This window comes from Pseudophryne corroboree, chromosome 2 (assembly GCF_028390025.1).
Source record: "Pseudophryne corroboree isolate aPseCor3 chromosome 2, aPseCor3.hap2, whole genome shotgun sequence".
Taxonomy (NCBI): Eukaryota; Metazoa; Chordata; class Amphibia; order Anura; family Myobatrachidae; genus Pseudophryne; species Pseudophryne corroboree.
Genome location: NC_086445.1, coordinates 669,427,291 through 669,448,456, shown reverse-complemented (window position 1 = coordinate 669,448,456; position 21,166 = coordinate 669,427,291). Strand labels below are relative to the sequence as shown.

The following is a 21,166-nucleotide window of genomic DNA, read 5'->3' as shown; positions in this document are numbered from 1 at the left end:
ATCCATTTGTTTAATTCATCTCCAAACAAGGCCTCTCCTGTGAATGGTAGGCCTTCCACGCCTTTCCTGGAGTCCGCGTCAGCAGTCCACTTGCGTAGCCACAAGTTCCTGCATGCCGACACTGCTATAGCGGTGGTGCGTGCGTTAAGCACGCCTATTTCCTTTATGGCTTCCACCATAAAGTTCGCAGAGTCCTGTATATGCTGCAGGAGTAAAACAACATCCCCCCCAGATAAGGAATCTAACCCCTCAATTAGGTTACCTGACCATTTAGCAATGGCTTTAGTGATCCACGCACATGCAATAGTAGGTCTTTGAGACAGCAGCTCTGTGTACAATGATTTGATTGTAGTCTCAATTTTGCAATGAGCCGTGTCTTCAGGGAGACTGCACCAGGGACAGACAATACTTGACAGCCTAGAGACTGATGCGTCCCCTATCTGTGGATTTTCCCATTTTTTCCTATCCTCAAGAGGAAAAGGAGAAGATGAGAGCAACCTTCTAGGGATCTGAATACTTCTTATCAGGATTAATCCATGGTTCCTCAAACGGTATTCAATCCTTTGATGCAGGGAAAGTAACCGGGGACTTCTTTTTTACATTAAAATAAGATTTCTCACACTCCTCTGACACCTTATCAGGAATATGCTGAACATCTCTGATAGCCTCTAGAGCCTCTATTCCCTGTGACAAAGCTGCATCCTCTCCTTTGTGTCCACCTCCCCCTCCTCCATGTCTGACTTGTCAGTCAGACTGAAGGATATGGGCCAGAGATCGCTTTTGCGGACAAATGGGAGGGGATTGAGATGCTGTTTTGGGGACCGAGTCTCTGTTCATAAACTAATCCACAGTCTGTCTTAAGTATTAAAAGAGTGGAGATCATTCCTTTTAAGAGAATTAACCCACTCCGGTTCAGCCCCACTATTTTGTGAACCCTGAGTACCCAGTAGTGAGCCACCTGGTGAAGAGGAACACTCCACTGTACAAGAAACACACTCTTTGCCTGACATAATGTAAATGTGACAGTACACACACACACACACACACACACACACACACACACAAAGGTTAAGCACTAGTAACCCACAAAGAGCCCTTCAGGGAGACGCAGATTTGTTTGGAGCCAGCCCCCAGCGCGCCATTATCGCTAATGCCAAGGTTAGCCGGGTCGCAGACTAAGTACCCTGATAGGGGACTTAGTACACCAATAGTTGCTCCCCATCCTGCTATGACTTCGTTACCGCTGAGGTAAGTTGGAGTCACACCGGAGGTGCTGCGCGTCCCTGTTAGTCAACGTCTGTGTCCACTGCAGAGGGAAAATGGCGATGGTGAGCTGCTGGATCCTCTCATAGTGAAGCCCCGCCCCTTCAATGGCGCGCGGTATTCTGTTTTTTTTCATGCTGGCGGAGGTAATTTTTGTGCTTAAAATGGAGCAGAACCGTTTTAAGGCTGTGTTTGCCAGTTTGTGTACAGTGTACTGAGACGCAGTTTTGTGCTGTGTCTGGAGACGCATTCCGCCCCGTTTAGAAGACGTGCGTCTCCGTACCCTCGTGCTGCCATAATGGCCGGCGCCCCGCTAACCGTGACGCCGTCTCAGTACTTGCCACTCTTCATTCTTTTGGCTTTGTTAGGGTTGATGGCGCGTGCTGCGGGAATGTACGTTCGCCGTTGTGGGGCTTGCAAATAGTTCCCTCAGGAGCTCATTGTCATGTCAGCGGGGAACGGGACCATTAACCCTTCAAGAGGTTTGGCCGTGCCCCCCCGCCCCAAGTCCCTCGAAGCAGGCAGGCTGGTGCCAACCAGCCCTGCCTGAAAATAACAAACATAGAAAATAAGTGCAGAAAACTCTTCAGGAGCTTCCTTCAGTGTGACCGGCTCCCCCGGGCACATTTTCAAAACTGAGTCTGGTAGGAGGGGCTTAGAGGGAGTAGCCAGCCCACACTATCAAATTCACATAGGTGCTTTTCTTTGTAATGCTTTTTTATTTGTATTTCATTAACTTAAAATGTATGGCAAGTGGACTGTTTTGTTTTTCTTTGACCAAATCATAACCAGATGAAGTCCATATAAGGATAACTGTTTCAAGATTGTTTCATTTGTATCTGTTTGCTCTGTAGGACCTTCCTGTGAGACATGGATCGATGTAAGCATGTTGGACGACTGCGCTTGGCCCAAGATCACTCCATACTGAATCCACAGAAATGGCGTTGTGTGGACTGTGACACAAAAGAATCAGTATGGGCATGTCTTAAGTGTTCTCATGTCGCCTGTGGACGCTACATTGAAGAGCATGCCTTGCGCCACTTTCAGGAGAGCAGACACCCCTTGGTCATGGAGGTGCATGAGCTCTATGTGTTCTGTTACCTGTGCCAGGACTATGTATTAAATGATAACCCAGAGGGTGACTTAAAGCTACTGAGGAGTGCCCTGTCTGCTGTTCGCAGTCAAAAACAAGAACCATCTAGCCGCAGAAGCTTGCGTTTACAAACCACAGCAAGTGGGGGTTCTAGATGTCATAGGTCACCACAAGGGCAACCAATGATGCTTACAGCACTGCGTCATCGGCGCCAAACTTTGTTGGCAAAGGCACTACGACAGTGGTTTGAAAGAAGTTCGAGGGGTCAGCTAAAATTGGAGCAGAGGAAACAACAGGCAGAACTGGAAAGGAGGAAAGAAAACGCCAGGTTAAGGAGACAAGAGGTAAAACGACGTCTTCTTGAAGAACTTGCAAACACTCCCCCAAGGAAAAGTGCCCGTCTACTGTCACACATGCACAGGGACAGTCTTATTCCCCGCAAATTCAGGGACATGACATCCAGCAGCCCATCTTCAAGGAAGGAGGCTCACAGACGCTTTAACCAGCTGTATTCCATCAGACCCACTGTCACCCCAGGGGTGACAGGGCTTCGCAACCTAGGAAATACCTGCTATATGAACTCCATTCTGCAAGTGCTCAGCCATCTGCAGAAGTTCAGGGAATGCTTCCTTACCCTGGATCCCTGTGAGAAAGAGGAACTATTAGCAAATACAGGCACCAATGGCAAGCACCACATGGATAACAGTGGTTCAGGATACCCATCTGGGGGTCTTGGTTTAAATGGGGGGTCATCAATTAAAAAGAGCCTTGAGCTAATTCAAACCAAGGAACCTAGTACCAAGCAAATGTCCCTTTGCCACGAGCTGCACACCCTCTTCCGAGTAATGTGGTCGGGGAAGTGGGCGCTGGTTTCGCCCTTTGCCATGTTGCACTCTGTGTGGAACCTAATTCCAGCCTTCAGAGGTTATGACCAACAGGATGCCCAAGAGTTTCTGTGTGAGCTGCTGGACAAGGTACAACAGGAACTGGAATCTGAGGGAAACAAACATAGGATCCTTATCCCCATTTCCCAGAGGAAACTTACCAAACAGGTGCTTAAGGTAGTGAATACAATATTCCATGGACAACTGCTCAGCCAGGTGAGTACCATATAGTTTTCATTGTCATGCTGCATAGTGCCACTGTGAAAATAGTAATTTCACAGGAAATTTTAAAAAAAATTTATTTTATTTTTATTATTGTTTTATTTTAACCTTGGCTTTATCAATTTTTTAGCTTGTTTGTCACTAATCTCTGTTGGCATTTTATTTGTTTTCAGTCTATTTATAAACAGAGTGTAGAAGAAGCACTGATCGGGATTTTGCCTGCACTAGCATTCGCACCAGTGAAATTGTGTTTTTATCGCGTATGTCACTAGTTGGGTGCACAACAGCAGCAATTCCATTTTCTGCTGTTCAGGCACCCAACAGCCACACATTTTTTCTTGTAGCCTCCTGAGAGGTAAGAAAAAAATGTGTTCAATCTCAGCACCTTGGACGTCCAAGCAACAATAGTTTGGACCCCCAAAGCAGGACTTTAGATGGGTTTAGCCATTTTATGAGGCTAAACCCTGTCTGGGCGCGACATATGCGCTGTGCATATGCGCTCAAACAGTTGAATTGTGACAATTGTTTGTGCGCACATGCAGTTGAGTGAGCATTTTCAGTTGACTCCTTCAAACGATCAAATGTACCACATTGGATATTTATATAATTAACTGCTTACTGGACAATTTATGTTTTGTTGTATGTTTGAATTTTTTTGGTTTTTTTTTTTTTTTTTTTTTGCAGTTAAATCTTTTTTCATTATTAATATATGTATACTTCTAACCTATAAATATATTTGCTTCAAAAACATTTTGAAACTGTAATAAAGTTTTTTTGTATTATTTTTTACTTCTTTTAGTTTGCATACTAAGGGGGGTATCCTACTAGCCATGGTAAATTTGTGCACAAAAAAATATATATTTTATCATGATTTTTGCCCGATGATCATTGTCCGGCTCTCCAATTATAGCCCTTTTTTCCATGCGAAAAATTGCCTGTTTTGTCACGAAAACACATAGGATCAGCAAAAGGCCGTAGACTTTTTTGTGTTTTTACGATCACGGGAAAAATTGTTACTCATCGGGTATTTGGTTCCCTAGTCAGTGTCCGCATTGGGGCTAATAGGATAGCCCCAGCGAGTTAATTAGCCGCAGTAATTGGAAACCACTCTGTAGGGGACAAGCTGACCACAAATCATCATTTTAAATGTTTATCTTGTGTAGTTTTGAGTTTTTTATAAGGCTTTGAAAATTGAAAAAATCCATACCTTTTTGGTGTTTTGTGAGCATACATAAAGCTATTTTTCCTTTAGATAGGATTGAGATATTTCAAAAACAAAATGATTTTGTTCATAATATAACGGGCTGTGATTTGATATACCACATGAGCAGATTCACACTGCACACCCTGCACCCATTATATGTGATACCCTCTAGAGTTCTTCGGCGCAGCAGCAGCAAATCGGGAATCACTGGAAAAATGACGCTGTGCCATTTTCCTGGTGTTTCGCGAATGCACAGTAGGAAAATCACTGGGAATATGGCTGCCGCGCCATTTTACCGGAGATCTCTGCATGTGCTCTGGGATAGCTGTAGGGATCTCTACAACTGCGGGCTAGAGAGGAGGGGGTCCAGACGGATCCTGCACATGGGCCTCCTCGTCTCTCTAGATACTGCCCTGCATGTTGCACTACAGGTGCGGCAGATGTAACATATGCAGAGCGATTTAGATTTGGGTAGGTTTTTACACTGCAATTTAGATTTCCGTTTGAACGCACCCTACCCAAATCTGACTCTCTGCACATGCTACATCTGCCCCACCTGCGGTGCAACATGGTTTTGCCTAATTGCTAACTTTTCTCTGACGTCCTAGTGGATGCTGGGGACTCCGTAAGGACCATGGGGAATAGCGGCTCCGCAGGAGACTGGGCACAAAAGTAAAGCTTTAGAACTACCTGGTGTGCACTGGCTCCTCCCCCTATGACCCTCCTCCAAGCCTCAGTTAGATTTTTGTGCCCGAACGAGAAGGGTGCACACTAGGTGGCTCTCCTGAGCTGCTTAGTGAAAAGTTTAGTTTTAGGTTTTTTATGTTCAGTGAGACCTGCTGGCAACAGGCTCACTGCATCGAGGGACTAAGGGGAGAAGAAGCGAACTCACCTGCGTGCAGAGTGGATTGGGCTTCTTAGGCTACTGGACATTAGCTCCAGAGGGACCGATCACAGGCCCAGCCATGGATAGGTCCCAGAGCCGCGCCGCCGGCCCCCTTACAGAGCCAGAAGACAGAAGAGGTCCGAAAAATCGGCGGCAGAAGACGTCCTGTCTTCAACAAGGTAGCGCACAGCACTGCAGCTGTGCGCCATTGCTCTCAGCACACTTCACACTCCGGTCACTGAGGGTGCAGGGCGCTAGGGGGGGGCGCCCTGAGACGCAATAAAAACACCTTGGATGGCAAAAAAAATGCATCACATATAGCTCCTGGGCTATATGGATGAATTTAACCCCTGCCAGAATACACAGAAAAACGGGAGATAAGGCCGCCGAGAAGGGGGCGGAGCCTATCTCCTCAGCACACTGGCGCCATTTTCCCTCACAGCTCCGTTGGAGGGAAGCTCCCTGGCTCTCCCCTGCAGTCACTACACTACAGAAAGGGTTAAAAAAGAGAGGGGGGCACTAATTACGCGCAGTATTAAAAATACAGCAGCTATAAGGGGAAAAACACTTATATAAGGTTATCCCTGTATATATATATATATATATAGCGCTCTGGTGTGTGCTGGCAAACTCTCCCTCTGTTTACCCAAAGGGCTAGTGGGGTCCTGTCCTCTATCAGAGCATTCCCTGTGTGTGTGCTGTGTGTCTGTACGTTTGTGTCGACATGTATGAGGAGAAAAATGATGGGAGACGGAGCAGATTGCCTGTAATAGTGATATCACCCCCTAGGGGGTCGACACCTGAGTGGATGAACTGTTGGAAGGAATTACGTGACAGTGTCAGCTCTGTATAAAAGACAGTGGTTGACATGAGACAGCCGGCTACTCAGCTTGTGCCTGTCCAGACGAGGCTCTAAAGCGCCCGTTACCTCAGATGGCAGATATAGACGCCGACACGGATACTGACTCCAGTGTCGACGGTGAAGAGACAAATGTGACTTCCAGTAGGGCCACACGTTACATGATTGAGGCAATGAAAAATGTTTTACACATTTCTGATAATACGAGTACCACCAAAAAGGGGTATTATGTTCGGTGAGGAAAAACTACCTGTAGTTTTCCTGAATCTGAGAAATTAAATGAGGTGTGTGATGATGCGTGGGTTTCCCCCGATAACAACTGATAATTGCTAAAATGTTATTGGCATTATATCCTTTCCCGCCAGAGGTTAGGGTGCGTTGGGAAACACCCCCTAGGGTGGATAAAGCGCTCACACGCTTGTAAGAACAAGGGCTCTACCCTCTCCTGAGATGGCCGCCCTTAAGGATCCTGCTGATAGAAAGCAGGAGGGTATCCTAAAATGTATTGACACACATACTGGTGTTATACTGCGACCAGAAATCGCCTCAGCCTGGATGTGCAGTGCTGGGTTGGCGTGGTCGGATTCCCTGACTGAAAATATTGATACCCTAGATAGGGACGGTATATTATTGCCTATAGAGCATTTAAAAGATGCATTTCTATATATGCGTGATGCACAGCGGAATATTTGCCGACTGGCATCAAGTCTAAGTGCGTTGTCCATTTCTGCCAGTAGAGGGTTATGGACACGACAGTGGTCAGGTGATGCGGATTCCAAACGGCATTTGGAAGTATTGCCTTATTAAGGGGAGGAGTTATTTGGGGTCGGTCTTTCAGACCTGGTGGCCACGGCAACAGCTGGGAAATCCACGTTTGTACCCCAGGTCGCCTCTCAACATAAGAAGACGCCGTATTATCAGGCGCAGTCTTTTCGTGGGCAAGCGGGCAAAAGGTTCCTCATTTCTGCCCCGTGACAGAGGGAGAGGAAAAAGGCTGCAGAAATCAGCCAGTTCCCAGGAACAGAAGCCCTCTCCCGCCTCTGCCAAGCCCTCAGTATGACGCTGGGGCTTTACAAGCAGAATCAGGCACGGTGGGGGCCCGTCTCAATGAATTTCAGCGCGCAGTGGGCTCACTCGCAAGTAGACCCCTGAACCCTTCAGGTGATATCTCAGGGGTACAAATTGGAATTCGAGACGTCTCCCCCTCGCCGTTTCCTAAAGTCGGCTTTACCGATGTCTCCTTCTGACAGGGAGGCAGTTTTGGAAGCCATTCACAAGCTGTATTCCCAGCAGGTGATAATCAAGGTACCCCTCCTGCAACAGGGAACGGGGTATTATTCCACACTGTTGTGGTACCGAAGCCGGACGGCTCGGTGAGACCGTTTCTAAATCTAAAATCTTGAACACTTACATACGGAGGTTCAAATTCAAGATTGAGTCACTCAGAGCAGTGATTGCGAACCTGGAAGAAGGGGACTACATGATGTCTCGGGACATCAAGGATGCTTACCTTCATGTCCCAATTTACCCTTCTCACCAAGGGTACCTCAGGTTTATGGTACAGAACTGTCACTATCAGTTTCAGACGCTGCCGTATGGATGGTCCACGGCACCCCGGGTCTTTACCAAGGTAATGGCCGAAATGATGATACTCCTTCGAAGGAAGGGAATTTTAGTTATCCCTTACTTGGACGATTCCCTGATAAGGGTAAGATCCAGGGAACAGTTGGAGGTCGGTGTAGCACTATCTCAGGTAGTGTTGCGGCAGCACGATTGGATTCTCAATATTCCAAAATCGCAGCTGATTCCGACGACTCGTCTTCTGTTCCTAGGGATGATCCTGGACACAGTCCAGAAAAAGGTGTTTCTCCCGGAGGAGAAAGTCAGGGAGTTATCCGAGCTAGTCGGGAACCTCCTATAACCGAGCCAAGTCTCAGTACATCAATGAAATGGTTCTGGGAAAAATGGTGGCTTCCTACGAAGCAATCCCATTCGGCAGATTCCACGCAAGAACTTTCCAGTGGGACCTGCTGGACAAATGGTCCGGGTCGCATCTTCAGATGCATCAGCGGATAACCCTGTCACCAAGCACAAGGGTGTCTCTCCTGTGGTGGTTGCAGAGTGCTCATCTTCTAGAGGGCCGCACATTCAGGACTGGGTCCTGGTGACCACGGACATAAATATCCTGAAGCTAAGGGCCATTTACAATGCTCTAAGCTCAGCAAGACCTCTGCTTCAAGGTCACCCGGAGTTGATCCATTCGGACAACATCTCGGCAGTCACCCACGTAAATAGACAGGGTGACACAAGAAGCAGGAGGGCAATGGCAGAAGCTGCAAGGATTCTTCGCTGGGCGGAAAATCATGTGATAGCACTGTCAGCAGTATTCATTCCGGGAGTGGACAACTGGGAAGCAGACTTCCTCAGCAGACACGACCTCCACCCGGGAGAGTGGGGACTTCACCCAGAAGTCTTCCACATGTTTATAAAACTCGACAAGTATTGCGCCAGGTCAAGGGACCCTCAGGCAATAGCTGTAGACGCTCTGGTAACACAGTGGGTGTACCAGTCAGGGTATGTGTTCCCTCCTCTGCCTCTCATACCCAAGGTACTGAGAATTATAAGATGGAGAGGAGTAAGCACTATATTCGTGGCTCCGGATTGGCCAAGAAGGACTTGGTAACCGGAACTTCAAGAGATGCTCACGGAGGATCCGTGGCCTCTACCTCTAAGAAGGGACCTGCTCCAGCAAGGACCCTGTCTGTTCCAAGACTTACCGCAGCTGCGTTTGACGGCATGGCGGTTGAACGCCGGATCCTGAAGGAGAAAGCATTCCGGATGAAGTCATTCCTATCCTGATCAAAGCCAGGAAAGATATAACCGCAAAACATTATCACCGCATTTGGCGAAAATATGTTGCGTGGTGCGAGGCCAGTAAGGCCCCGACGGAGGAATTTTCAACTAGGTCGATTCCTACATTTCCTGCAAACAGGAGTGTCTATGGGCCTGAAATGGGGGTCCATTAAGGTTCAAATTTCGGCCCTGTCAATTTTCTTCCAAAAAGAACTAGCTTCAGTCCCTGAAGTTCAGACGTTTGTGAAAGGGGTACTGTATATACAGCCTCCTTTTGTGCCTCCAGTGGCACCTTGGGATCTAAATGTAGTTTTTGGGTTCCAAAAGTCACGTTGGTTTGAACCACTTAAATATGTGGAGTTAAAATATCTCACATGGAAAGTGGTCATGCTGTTGGCCCTGGCCTGGGCCAGGTGCGTGTCAGAATTGGCGGCTTTATCCTGTAAAAGCCCTCATCTGATTTTCCATTCGGACAGGGCGGAATTGAGGACTTGTCCTCAGTTTCTCCCTAAGGTGGTTTTCAGCGTTTCACCTGAATCAACCTATTGTGGTGCCTGCGGCTACTAGGGACTTGGAGGACTCCAAGTTGCTAGACGTTGTCAGAGCCCTGGAAATATAGGTCTCCAGGACGGCTGGAGTCAGAAAATCTGACTCGTTGTTTATTCTGTATGCACCCAACAAGCTGGGTGCTCCTGCTTCTAAGCAGACTATTGCTCGTTGGATTTGTAGTACAATTCAGCTTGCACATTCTGTGGCAGGCCTGCCACAGCCAAAATCTGTAAAAGCTCCTCCCCTGATTTGTCACCATCTGTATTGGGCCGTGTCACTGAATGCCTTTCTGCCATTTCATCTTGGATGACATCTCGCCACCTCAAACTTAATATTTCCAAAACAGAATTAATTATATTTCCACCGGCCAATAGTAGTTTCCAACCTGATATCTCTATCACTGTTGAGAACTCTGCAATCACCCCTACCCCACAAGCTCGCTGCCTAGGTGTCATTCTTGACTCTGAACTGTCCTTTGTTACCCACATTCAATCTGTCTCAAGATCATGTTACATACATCTAAGAAACATATCCAAAATACGCCCTTATCTTACACAAGACACAGCAAAAACTCTAATCCATGCTCTCATTATCTCCCGCATTGATTATTGTAATAGTCTCCTGACCGGTCTTCCCAAACATAGGCTCTCACCACTACAATCCATTTTGAATGCAGCTGCGAGGCTAATCTTCCTTGCCAGACGTTCATCGTCTGCAGATCCGCTCTGTCAGTCCCTCCATTGGTTACCGGTATTCTACCGTATTAAATATAAAATACTTTTACTCACATACAAGGCTATTAACCAAACTGCACCAACATACATCTCTTCACTCATCTCAAAATATCTCCCTACCCGACCTCTCCGCTCTGCACAAGATCTACGTCTCTCATCCACACGCATTACTTGTTCACACTCAAAATTACAGGACTTTATCCGGGCTTCACCCACTCTGTGGAATGCCCTCCCACGCACAGTAAGACTCGCCTCTAGTCTCCAAACCTTTAAATGTTCCCTGAAAACTCACCTCTTCAGACAAGCCTATCAAATTCCAGACCCACCCACATAACCTTCAGTGCTTCCCTATCTAATTACATCCTCTGTAGAGTATTCATAACATCACATATCTTGTCTTTCTTTAGTCTCACACCCTCCTGACACTTGGATAACTTTGTGGGGTATCATCATACAACCCATTAAGAACCTAGCAATCTGGTGGACCATTATGCAATAGGTAGCATATATCCTTGTGTATCTATGCCTATTTCCCTATAGATTGTAAGCTTGCGAGCAGGGCCTTCCTACCTCTATGTCTGTCTGTTTTTACCCAGTTTTGTTCTATTACTGTTGTCCTAATTGTAAAGCGCAACGGAATATGCTGCGCTATATAAGAAACTGTTAATAAATAAATAATAAATAAATAAAAGCCCATTCCACAAGGAAGGTGGGCTCATCTTGGGCGGCTGCCCGAGGGGTCTCGGCTTTACAACTTTGCCGAGCAGCTACTTGGTCAGGAGCAAATACGTTTGTAAATTTCTACAAATTTGATACCCTGGCTGAGGAGGACCTGGAGTTCTCTCATTTGGTGCTTCAGAGTCATCCGCACTCTCCCGCCCGTTTGGGAGCTTTGGTATAATCCCCATGGTCCTTACGGAGTCCCCAGCATCCACTAGGACGTCAGAGAAAATAAGAATTTACTTACCGATAATTCTATTTCTCGTAGTCCGTAGTGGATGCTGGGCGCCCATCCCAAGTGCGGATTGTCTGCAATACTGGTACATAGTTATTGTTACCAAAAAATCGGGTTATTGCTGTAGTGAGCCATCTTTTCTAGAGGCTCCTCTGTTATCATGCTGTTAACTGGGTTTAGATCACAAGTTATATGGTGTGATTGGTGTGGCTGGTATGAGTCTTACCCGGGATTCAAAATCCTTCCTTATTGTGTACGCTCGTCCGGGCACAGTATCCTAACTGAGGCTTGGAGGAGGGTCATAGGGGGAGGAGCCAGTGCACACCAGGTAGTTCTAAAGCTTTACTTTTGTGCCCAGTCTCCTGCGGAGCCGCTATTCCCCATGGTCCTTACGGAGTCCCCAGCATCCACTACGGACTACGAGAAATAGAATTATCGGTAAGTAAATTCTTATTTTTTGGTTTGCTAACAGCTCTGAATAACCCCTTGTATATGGCTTCCAAAAAGTAACCTATAATCTAACTTTCTCATACGTCCTAGAGGATGCTGGGGATTCCAAAAGGACCATGGGGTATAGACTGGATCCGCAGGAGACATGGGCACTTTAAGACTTTTAATGGGCGTGAACTGGCTCCTCCCTCTATGCCCCTCCTCCAGACCTCAGACTGGTTACACACTAGGGGAGCTCTACAGAGTTTCTCTAGAAAAGACTTTTGTTAGGTTTTTTATTTTCAGGGAGCACTGCTGGCAACAGGCTCCCTGCTTCGTGGGACTGAGGGGAGAGAAGCAGACCTACTTCTGTGAGTTCAAAGGCTCTGCTTCTTAGGCTACTGGACACCATTAGCTCCAGAGGTTCTGATCACTTGGTGAGCCTAGCTGTTCGTTCCCGGAGTCGCGCCGCCGTCCCCCTCACAGAGCTTGAAGAGAGAAGCCGGGTGAGTAAAGAAAGCAAAGAAGACTTCAAAGGCGGTAGAAGACTTCAGATCTTCCGGAGGTACCGCGCAGCGGTCGCGCTGCGCGCCATTGCTCCCTTACACAAGTGGCACTACATGGGTGCAGGGCGCAGGGGGGGTGCCCTGGGCAGCAATAAAGCCTCATATTTAACCTGGCTATATGTATATACATTGCCTAGGCAATGTATAGGGACCCCCGCCAGTATAAAAAAACGTGGGACCGAAGCGCGCCATATAGGGGGTGGGCTTCCTCCTCAGCTCACACAGCGCCATTTTCTCCACAGCACAGCTGCGGAGACGCTGCTCCTGGCCCTTCACTGCTACCACAAGTAACAGGGTGCACAAAACGAGGGTGGGGTACGGCAATTTGGTGTTGATTACTATATATAAAAAGCGCTTACAGGTCTGGGGCATTGGTTAATTCCTTCAGACCGGGGGGCGCTGGGTGTGAGCTGGCAAACTCCCTTTCTGTCTCTCTGAAGGACCTTACTGTGGGTCTGTCCCCTATAGCCCAGTGTGTTTGGGGGTGTCAGTACGTGTGTGTCGACATGTCTGAAATTGAATGCTTTTCCCAGGAGGATGCTGGTGAGGGAGCTGAACAGAATGTGGCAGTGACTCCGTCGGCACTGCCGACTTCTGATTGGGTAGATATGTGGAAAGTTTTAAATGCAAGTGTGGCTTTATTGCATAAGAGGTTAGACAATTCTGAGTCTCAGAACCAAGCATGGAGACAATCCATGGGTGATGTTTTATCAGTCTCAGGCCCCCTCAGGGTCTCAGAAACGTCCATTTACCCAGGTAGCAGACACAGACACCGACACGGATTCCGACTCCAGCGTCGAATATAATGATGCCAAGTTACATCCTAAAGTGGTTAAGAGTATTCAGTACATGATTGTGGCTATTAAAGATGTGTTGCATATCACAGAAGACCCCACTGTCCCTGACACAAGGGTCTGTATGTTTAAGGGAAAGAAACCTGAGGTAATGCTTCCTCCCTCTCATGAATTGAACGCTCTTTTTGAAAAGGCTTGGGAGTCTTCTGACAAGAGACTGCAGATTCCCAGGAGAATTGCTATGGCATATCCTTTCCCCTCGCCGGATAGATTACGGTGGGAATCATCACCCACAGGGACAAAGCCCTGGCGCGTTTGTCCAAGAAGGTGGCGCTACCGTCCCCTGACACGGCAGCCCTTAAGGATCCTGCGGATCGTAAACCGGAAACTACCTTAAAATCTATTTGTTACTACCGATACGCTACTCAGGCCGGCCGTGGCATCGGCATGGGTGAGTAGCGCTATTGGAAAGTGGGCAGATAACTTGTTATCTGACATAGACACCCTGGATAGGGACAGCGTAGTTTTGACCCTGGGTCACATCAGGGACGCAGCGGTTTATCTAAGGCAGGCTGCGAGGGATATTGGCATCTTGGGATCAAGGGCCAATGCCATGGTAGTCTCGGCTAGGAGGGCGTTGTGGACTCATCAATGGAATGGTGATGCTGACTCTAAGAAGGCTATGGAGGCTCTGCCCTACAAAGGTGAAGTTTTGTTTGATGAGGGCCTCGCGGACCTGGTTTCCACAGCTACCACGGGTAAGTCTTCCTTTTTGCCTTTTGTCCCTCCACAGCAAAAGAAATCACCTCAATACCAGATGCAGTCCTTTCGGTCGCATAAGTTCAGGAAAGGACGTGGTTCTTCCTTCCTCGCGGCCAGAGGTAAGGGAAGAGGTAAAAGTTCCCCGGCTGGGGCAAGCTCCCAGGAACAGAAGTCCTCCCCGGCTTGAACCAAGTCCACCGCATGACGTTTTGGCTCCGCTGCGGGAGTCTGCACCGGTGGGGGCACGTCTTCAACTTCAGTCAGGTCTGGGTTCGCTCGGACCTAGATCCTTGGGTGCTGGATATTGTGACCCAAGGAAACAAGCTGGAATTCCAAGACGTGCCTCCGCACCGATTTTTCAAATCGGCCTTATCAGTTTCTCTTCCAGAGAGAGAGGTAGTATGTGCTGCAATACAAAAGCTGTGTCAACAGCAAGTCATTGTCACGGTACCCCCGTCACAACGGGGAGACGGGTTTTATTCAACCCTGTTTGTAGTCCCGAAGCCAGATGGCTCGGTCAGGCCGATTCTGAACTTGAAATCCCTCAACCTTTATTTAAAAAAAATCAAATTCAAGGTGGAATCTCTGAGCAGTGATCTCCAGTCTGGAAGGGGGGGATTTTATGGTGTCGGTCGACATAAAGGATGCGTACCTACATGTCCCCATATATCCTCCTCATTAGGCGTACCTGAGGTTCGCTGTTAAGGATTGTCACTACCAATTTCAGACGTTGCCGTTTAGTCTTTCCACGGCCCCGAGGATTTTCACCAAGGTAATGGTGGAAATGCAAGCAAGGGGTCACAATTATCCTGTACTTGGACGATCTCCTGATAAAGGCGAGATCACAGGAGCAGTTACTGAAAAGCATTGCGCTCTCCCTACAGGTGCTGCAACAGCATGGCTGGCTCCTAAATTTTACAAAAGTCGCAGTTGATTCCGACAACTCGGCTATCGTTTTTGGGCATGATTCTGGACACTGACCTGCAGAGGATCTTTCTCCCGTTGGAAAAAGCTCAGGAAATCCAGAACAGGGTCAATGAACTTCTGAAACCGCCAAGATTGTCGATTCATCACTGCACTCGAGTGCTGGGAAAAATGGTGGTGGCCTACGAGGCCATTCCGTTTGGCAGGTTCCATGCAAGAACGTTTCAGTGGGACCTGCTGGACAAGTGGTCCGGGTCCCATCTGCAGATGCACCGGAAGATAAGCCTGTCCCCTAGGACCAGGGTTTCTCTCCTGTGGTGGCTCCAAAGTTCTCACTTTCTAGAGGGTCGCAGGTTCGGAATCCAAGATTGGATTCTGGTGACCACGGACACGAGTTTCCGAGGTTGGGGAGCAGTCACACAGGGACAAAATTTCCAGGGAAAATGGTCAAGCCAGGAAGCTTGTCTGCACATAAACGTGCTGGAGTTAAGGGCCATCTACAACGGCCTGCGGCAGGCGGAACATCTTCTTTGCGACTTGCCCGTCCTGATTCAGTCTGACAACATCACAGCCGTGGCGCACGTAAACCGCCAGGGCGGAACGAAGAGCAGAGCGGCGATGGCGGAGGCCACCAAGATTCTTCGCTGGGCAGAAAAACATGCAAGCGCTCTGTCAGCGGTCTTCATTCCAGGAGTAGACAACTGGGAAGCAGACTTCCTCAGCAGACACGATCTCCATCCAGGAGAGTGGGGTCTTCATCAAGAGGTCGTTGCAGAAGTGACAAGTCGTTGGGGACTAACTCAAATAGACATGATGGCGTCTCGCCTCAACAAGAAGCTTCGGACATATTGTTCCAGGTCGAGGGACCCTCAAGCAATAGCAGTGGACGCACTGGTGACACCGTGGGTGTTTCAGTCGGTCTACGTGTTCCCTCCGCTTCCACTCATCCCAAAGGTATTAAGGATCATAAGAAGAACAATGGTTCGGACGATACTCGTTGTTCCAGATTGGCCACGTAGGGCCTGGTTTCCGGATCTTCGGGAATTACTCACAGGAAATCCCCGGCCTCTTCCTCTCAGAGATGATCTGTTACAGCAAGGGCCGTGTGTGTTCCAGGACTTACCGCGGTTGCGTTTGACGGCATGGCGGTTGAACGCCAAATCCTAGCTAGGAAGGGTATTCCCGGGGGAAGTCATCCCCACTCTACTCAAAGCTAGAAAGGAGGTAATGGCGTAGCATTATTTGGAGAAAATATGTGTCTTTGTGTGAATCCAAGAAGACTCCTACAGAAGAATTTCAGCTGGGGCGGTTTCTCCACTTTTTGCAAGCAGGTGTGGATGCGGGCCTGAAGTTAGGCTCCATTAAAGTGCAGGTGTCTGCCTTATCTATTTTCTTTCAAAGGGAATTAGCCTCACTTCCAGAAGTGCAGACTTTCGTGAAAGGCGTGCTACACATCCAACCTCCGTTTGTGCCCCCTGTAGCACCGTGGGACCTTAATGTGGTGTTACAGTTCCTTATGTCACATTGGTTTGAACCTTTGGAAAAGGTAGAGTTGAAATTTCTCACTTGGAAGGTGGTCATGCTGTTGGCCTTGGCGTCCGCAAGGCGGGTGTCCGAATTGGCGGCTTTGTCTCACAAAAGCCCCTATCTGATTTTCCATGAGGATAGAGCAGAGAACTCGTCAACAATTTCTACCAAAGGTGGTTTCTTCGTTTCACATGAACCAACCTATTGTGGTACCTGTGGCTACTGAAGCCTTGGCTGATTCCAAGTCTCTTGATATGGTCAGAGCTTTGAAAATTTATGTAGCCAGAACGGCTCGGTTTAGGAAGACAGCGCTCCTAACAAGGTTGGCGCTCCTGCTTCTTAGCAGACTATTGCACGCTGGATCTGTAATACGATTCAGCAGGCTCATTCTACGGCTGGTTTGCCGTTACCGAAATCGGTGAAAGCCCATTCCACTAGGAAGGTGGGCTCGTCTTGGGCGGCTGCCCGAGGTGTCTCGGCTTTACAGCTTTGCCGAGCAGCTTCTTGGTCGGGGTCAAACACTTTTGCAAAGTTCTACAAGTTTGATACCCTGGCTGATGAGGACCTCCTGTTTGCTCAATCGGTGCTGCAGGGTCATCCGCACTCTCCCGCCCGGTTTGGAGCTTTGGTGTAAACCCCATGGTCCTTTTGGAGTCCCCAACATCCTCTAGGACGTATGAGAAAATAGGCTTTTTTATACCTACCGGTAAATCTTTTTCTCTTAGTCCGTAGAGGATGCTGGGCGCCCGTCCCAGTACGGACTCTATCTGCAGTAATTGTATATAGTTATTGCTTATGTTACACAAAGGTTGTATTTTGGTAAGGGTCAGCCTGTTGCTGATCTCGTTGGTTCACGCTGTTAACTGGTTTTAATGAAATGCCATGTTGTACGGTGTGTTGTGGTGTGAGCTGGTATGTATTTCACCCTTAGTTTAACAAAATCCTTTTCCTCGAAATGTCCGTCTCCTCTGGGCACAGTTCCTATAACTGAGGTCTGGAGGAGGGACATAGAGGTAGGAGCCATTTCACGCCCATTTAAAGTCTTAAAGTGCCCATGTCTCCTGCGGATCCCGTCTATACCCCATGGTCCTTTTGGAGTCAACAGCATCCTCTACGGACGAAGAGAAAAGGATTTACCGGTAAGTATTAAAATCCTATTTGATATTTCTACTAATTATCTACTTGTTATATACTTTATATAGCTACTTGTTATACTTGTATATTCCAATTGTGGGGCTAATTCAGTTATCTGCGAAAATAAGTTTGCGCAATAAAAATCTTGTCCACTAAAACTGATTTGCAGTAATTTTACCGCAAACTTCAGTTAACCACCTCTGAGCAGGTGATAAACTTGGGAAAATCCCTATTTTAAGTTAAAAATGTTGGGATTTAGTTCAGAATTTCTGGGACCCCCCCCCTCCCCTTCCCTGAATTACTAATTAGGCACTTTTTTAGTTAGTTTTTAATTGGCCAATAATGTCCTGTCATTGGTAGGGTGGAAAAGTGCAAAATGATGGAAATTGGGATTATGAGTGGGACAAGTGTTTTATACTTGCAGGTGGGAGTAATCAGTCTGTTTCCCCTACAATTGCCCCAATAAATACTTATACACATTTTTATGTACCCCCAAATTACATTTGAGCACTTATTTTGCTGAAGAACATTGCTTTCTATCATTTTTTCACATTTGACCCAATTTAATTACCTCAGATACTTTTTATTATGACCAATAATATACTTCCATACTATTATACTATGTGAAGGTGCGGTTTGTTCTTACGATTTTGACTGTAAGGTCATAATCGTAAGAAAAGTAAGCACAAATCGCACCATGTGTATGCTTTTGCTTTTCTAATGCGCGGTACCATGGGATCGGCATCGCAAAGAAATATAGCGTGTGCAGGCAGGATCGATACGGACTAGATCGGAGGTTCATACCTCTGGCCAGTTTCTAGTCTATATCAGCCATTAGCCAGTATTGCATCGTGTGTATGCACCATTATTTTAGCTTTTTTGCGGGGTACACGCAGATTTTCCCTTTCACTTTTCACTTCTGGCATGACTATTTTAACGGAAATGAGTTTTTTTGCGATTTTGAAATTGAATAGGTGAATTGGAGAAGAGCACATACCTGTAAAAATCCAGTTTGTGTTGCAAAAAAGGAGTAATCGCTGTAAATTATCACAATTTTGCTGCTAATTCAGCCCTGTGTCAGTGAACGCGCTGAGTGAAAAAATGTGGGTCCCATAAAAAATTGGGGTACCACTTCACTGTTTCTGGGTCCCATTGCAGTTTATGCTTTTGCGCTCCCCTTGTGCCTCCCCAAATGCCCTTAAATGCCTATCTGATGCCACTATAGCATCAGTTCACTCAATATGCTCCTTAAATGATTAACGCCTTCATAATCCTACGTTTTGTGTGTGTGTGTGAAAAGTCAGACACAATGCACACTCCTTTGCCACAGAACGCACACTCCTCTGCCATACAGCAGTCACATCACACACATCGGCCTAATTCAGACCTGATCGTAGCAGCAAATTTGTTAACAGATGGGCAAAACCATGTTCATTGCAAAGGGGGGGGGGGGGGGTCAGATATAATGTGCAGAGAGAGTTAGATTTGGGTAGGGTGTGTTCAATCTGAGATCTACTTTGCAGTGTAAAAATAAAGCAGTCCGTATTTACCCTGCACAGAAACAAAATAACCCACCCAAATCTAACTCTTTCTGCACATGTTATATCTGCCACACCTGCAGTGCACATGTTTTTCTCTATCGTCCTAGTGGATGCTGGGGTTCCTGAAAGGACCATGGGGAATAGCGGCTCCGCAGGAGACAGGGCACAAAAAGTAAAGCTTTACGATCAGGTGGTGTGTACTGGCTCCTCCCCCTATGACCCTCCTCCAAGCCTCAGTTAGATTTTTGTGCCCGGCCGAGAAGGGTGCAATCTAGGTGGCTCTCCTAAAGAGCTGCTTAGAAAAGTTTAGCTTAGGTTTTTTATTTTACAGTGAGTCCTGCTGGCAACAGGATCACTGCAACGAGGGACTTAGGGGAGAAGAAGTGAACTCACCTGCGTGCAGGATGGATTGGCTTCTTGGCTACTGGACATTAGCTCCAGAGGGACGATCACAGGTACAGCCTGGATGGTCACCGGAGCCTCGCCGCCGGCCCCCTTGCAGATGCTGAAACGAGAAGAGGTCCAGAATCGGCGGCAGAAGACTCCTCAGTCTTCTTAAGGTAGCGCACAGCACTGCAGCTGTGCGCCATTTTCCTCTCAGCACACTTCACACGGCAGTCACTGAGGGTGCAGGGCGCTGGGAGGGGGGCGCCCTGGGAGGCAAATGAAAACCTTTTTTGGCTAAAAATACCTCACATATAGCCTCCGGGGGCTATATGGAGATATTTAACCCCTGCCAGAATCCACTAAAGAGCGGGAGACGAGTCCGCCGAAAAAGGGGCGGGGCCTATCTCCTCAGCACACAGCGCCATTTTCCTCACACAGCTCCGCTGGTCAGGAAGGCTCCCAGGCTCTCCCCTGCACTGCACTACAGAAACAGGGTAAAACAAGAGAGGGGGGGCAAAATTGTGGCAAAACTATATTATTAAAGCAGCTATACAGGGAGCACTTATTATAAGGCTATCCCTGTCATATATAGCGCTTTTGGTGTGTGCTGGCAAACTCTCCCTCTGTCTCCCCAAAGGGCTAGTGGGGTCCTGTCTTCGTTAAGAGCATTCCCTGTGGGTCTGCTGTGTGTCGGTACGTGTGTGTCGACATGTATGAGGACGATATTGGTGTGGAGGCGGAGCAATTGCCAAATATGGGGATGTCACCTCCTAGGGGGTCGACACCAGAATGGATGCCTTTATTTATGGAATTACGGGATAGTGTCAACACGCTAAAGCAGTCGTTTGACGACATGAGACGGCCGGACAATCAATTAGTGCCTGTCCAGGCGCCTCAAACACCGTCAGGGGCTGTAAAACGCCCTTTGCCTCAGTCGGTCGACACAGACCCAGACACAGGCACTGATTCCAGTGGCGACGGTGACGAATCAACCGTATTTTCTAGTAGGGCCACACGTTATATGATTTTGGCAATGAAGGAGGCGTTACATATTGCTAATACTACAGGTACCACAAAACAGGGTATCATGTGGGGTGTGAAAAAACTACCTATAGTTTTTCCTGAATCAGATGAATTAAATGAGGTGTGTGATGAAGCGTGGGTTGCCCCCGAAGGGTGGACAAGGCGCTCACACGCTTATCAAAACAAGTGGCGTTACCCTCTCCTGAGACGGCCGCACTTAAAGATCCAGCAGATAGGAGGATGGAAAATATCCAAAAAAGTATATACACACATACAGGTGTTATACTACGACCAGCTATAGCGACAGCCTGGATGTGCAGTGCTGGGGTAGCTTGGTCAGAGTCCCTGATTGAAAATATTGATACCCTGGATAGGGACAATGTTTTACTGTCTTTAGAGCAAATAAAGGATGCATTTCTTTATATGCGTGATGCACAGAGGGATATCTGCACACTGGCATCACGGGTAAGTGCTATGTCCATTTCGGCCAGAAGAAGTTTATGGACGCGACAGTGGTCAGGCGATGCGGACTCAAAACGGCATATGGAAGTTTTGCCGTATAAAGGGGAGGAGTTAT

At 47.6% G+C, this 21,166-nt stretch overlaps 1 protein-coding gene across 7 annotated transcripts in view; it reads left to right on the top strand.

Moving 5' to 3' along the window:
• The window catches only part of USP49 (ubiquitin specific peptidase 49), a 378,308-nt gene that overhangs the window by 153,313 nt on the left and 203,829 nt on the right, over positions 1-21,166 (top strand). For all 7 annotated transcript variants that reach the window (XR_010236072.1, XM_063955079.1, XM_063955073.1 and 4 more), the window contains one exon: positions 2,118-3,456. Coding sequence is in view for 6 of the 7 variants with exons in the window: in XM_063955079.1 (XP_063811149.1) it covers positions 2,134-3,456 (1,323 nt within the window). In the remaining variant the exon portion in view is untranslated. The remainder of the gene's footprint in view (positions 1-2,117; positions 3,457-21,166) is intronic.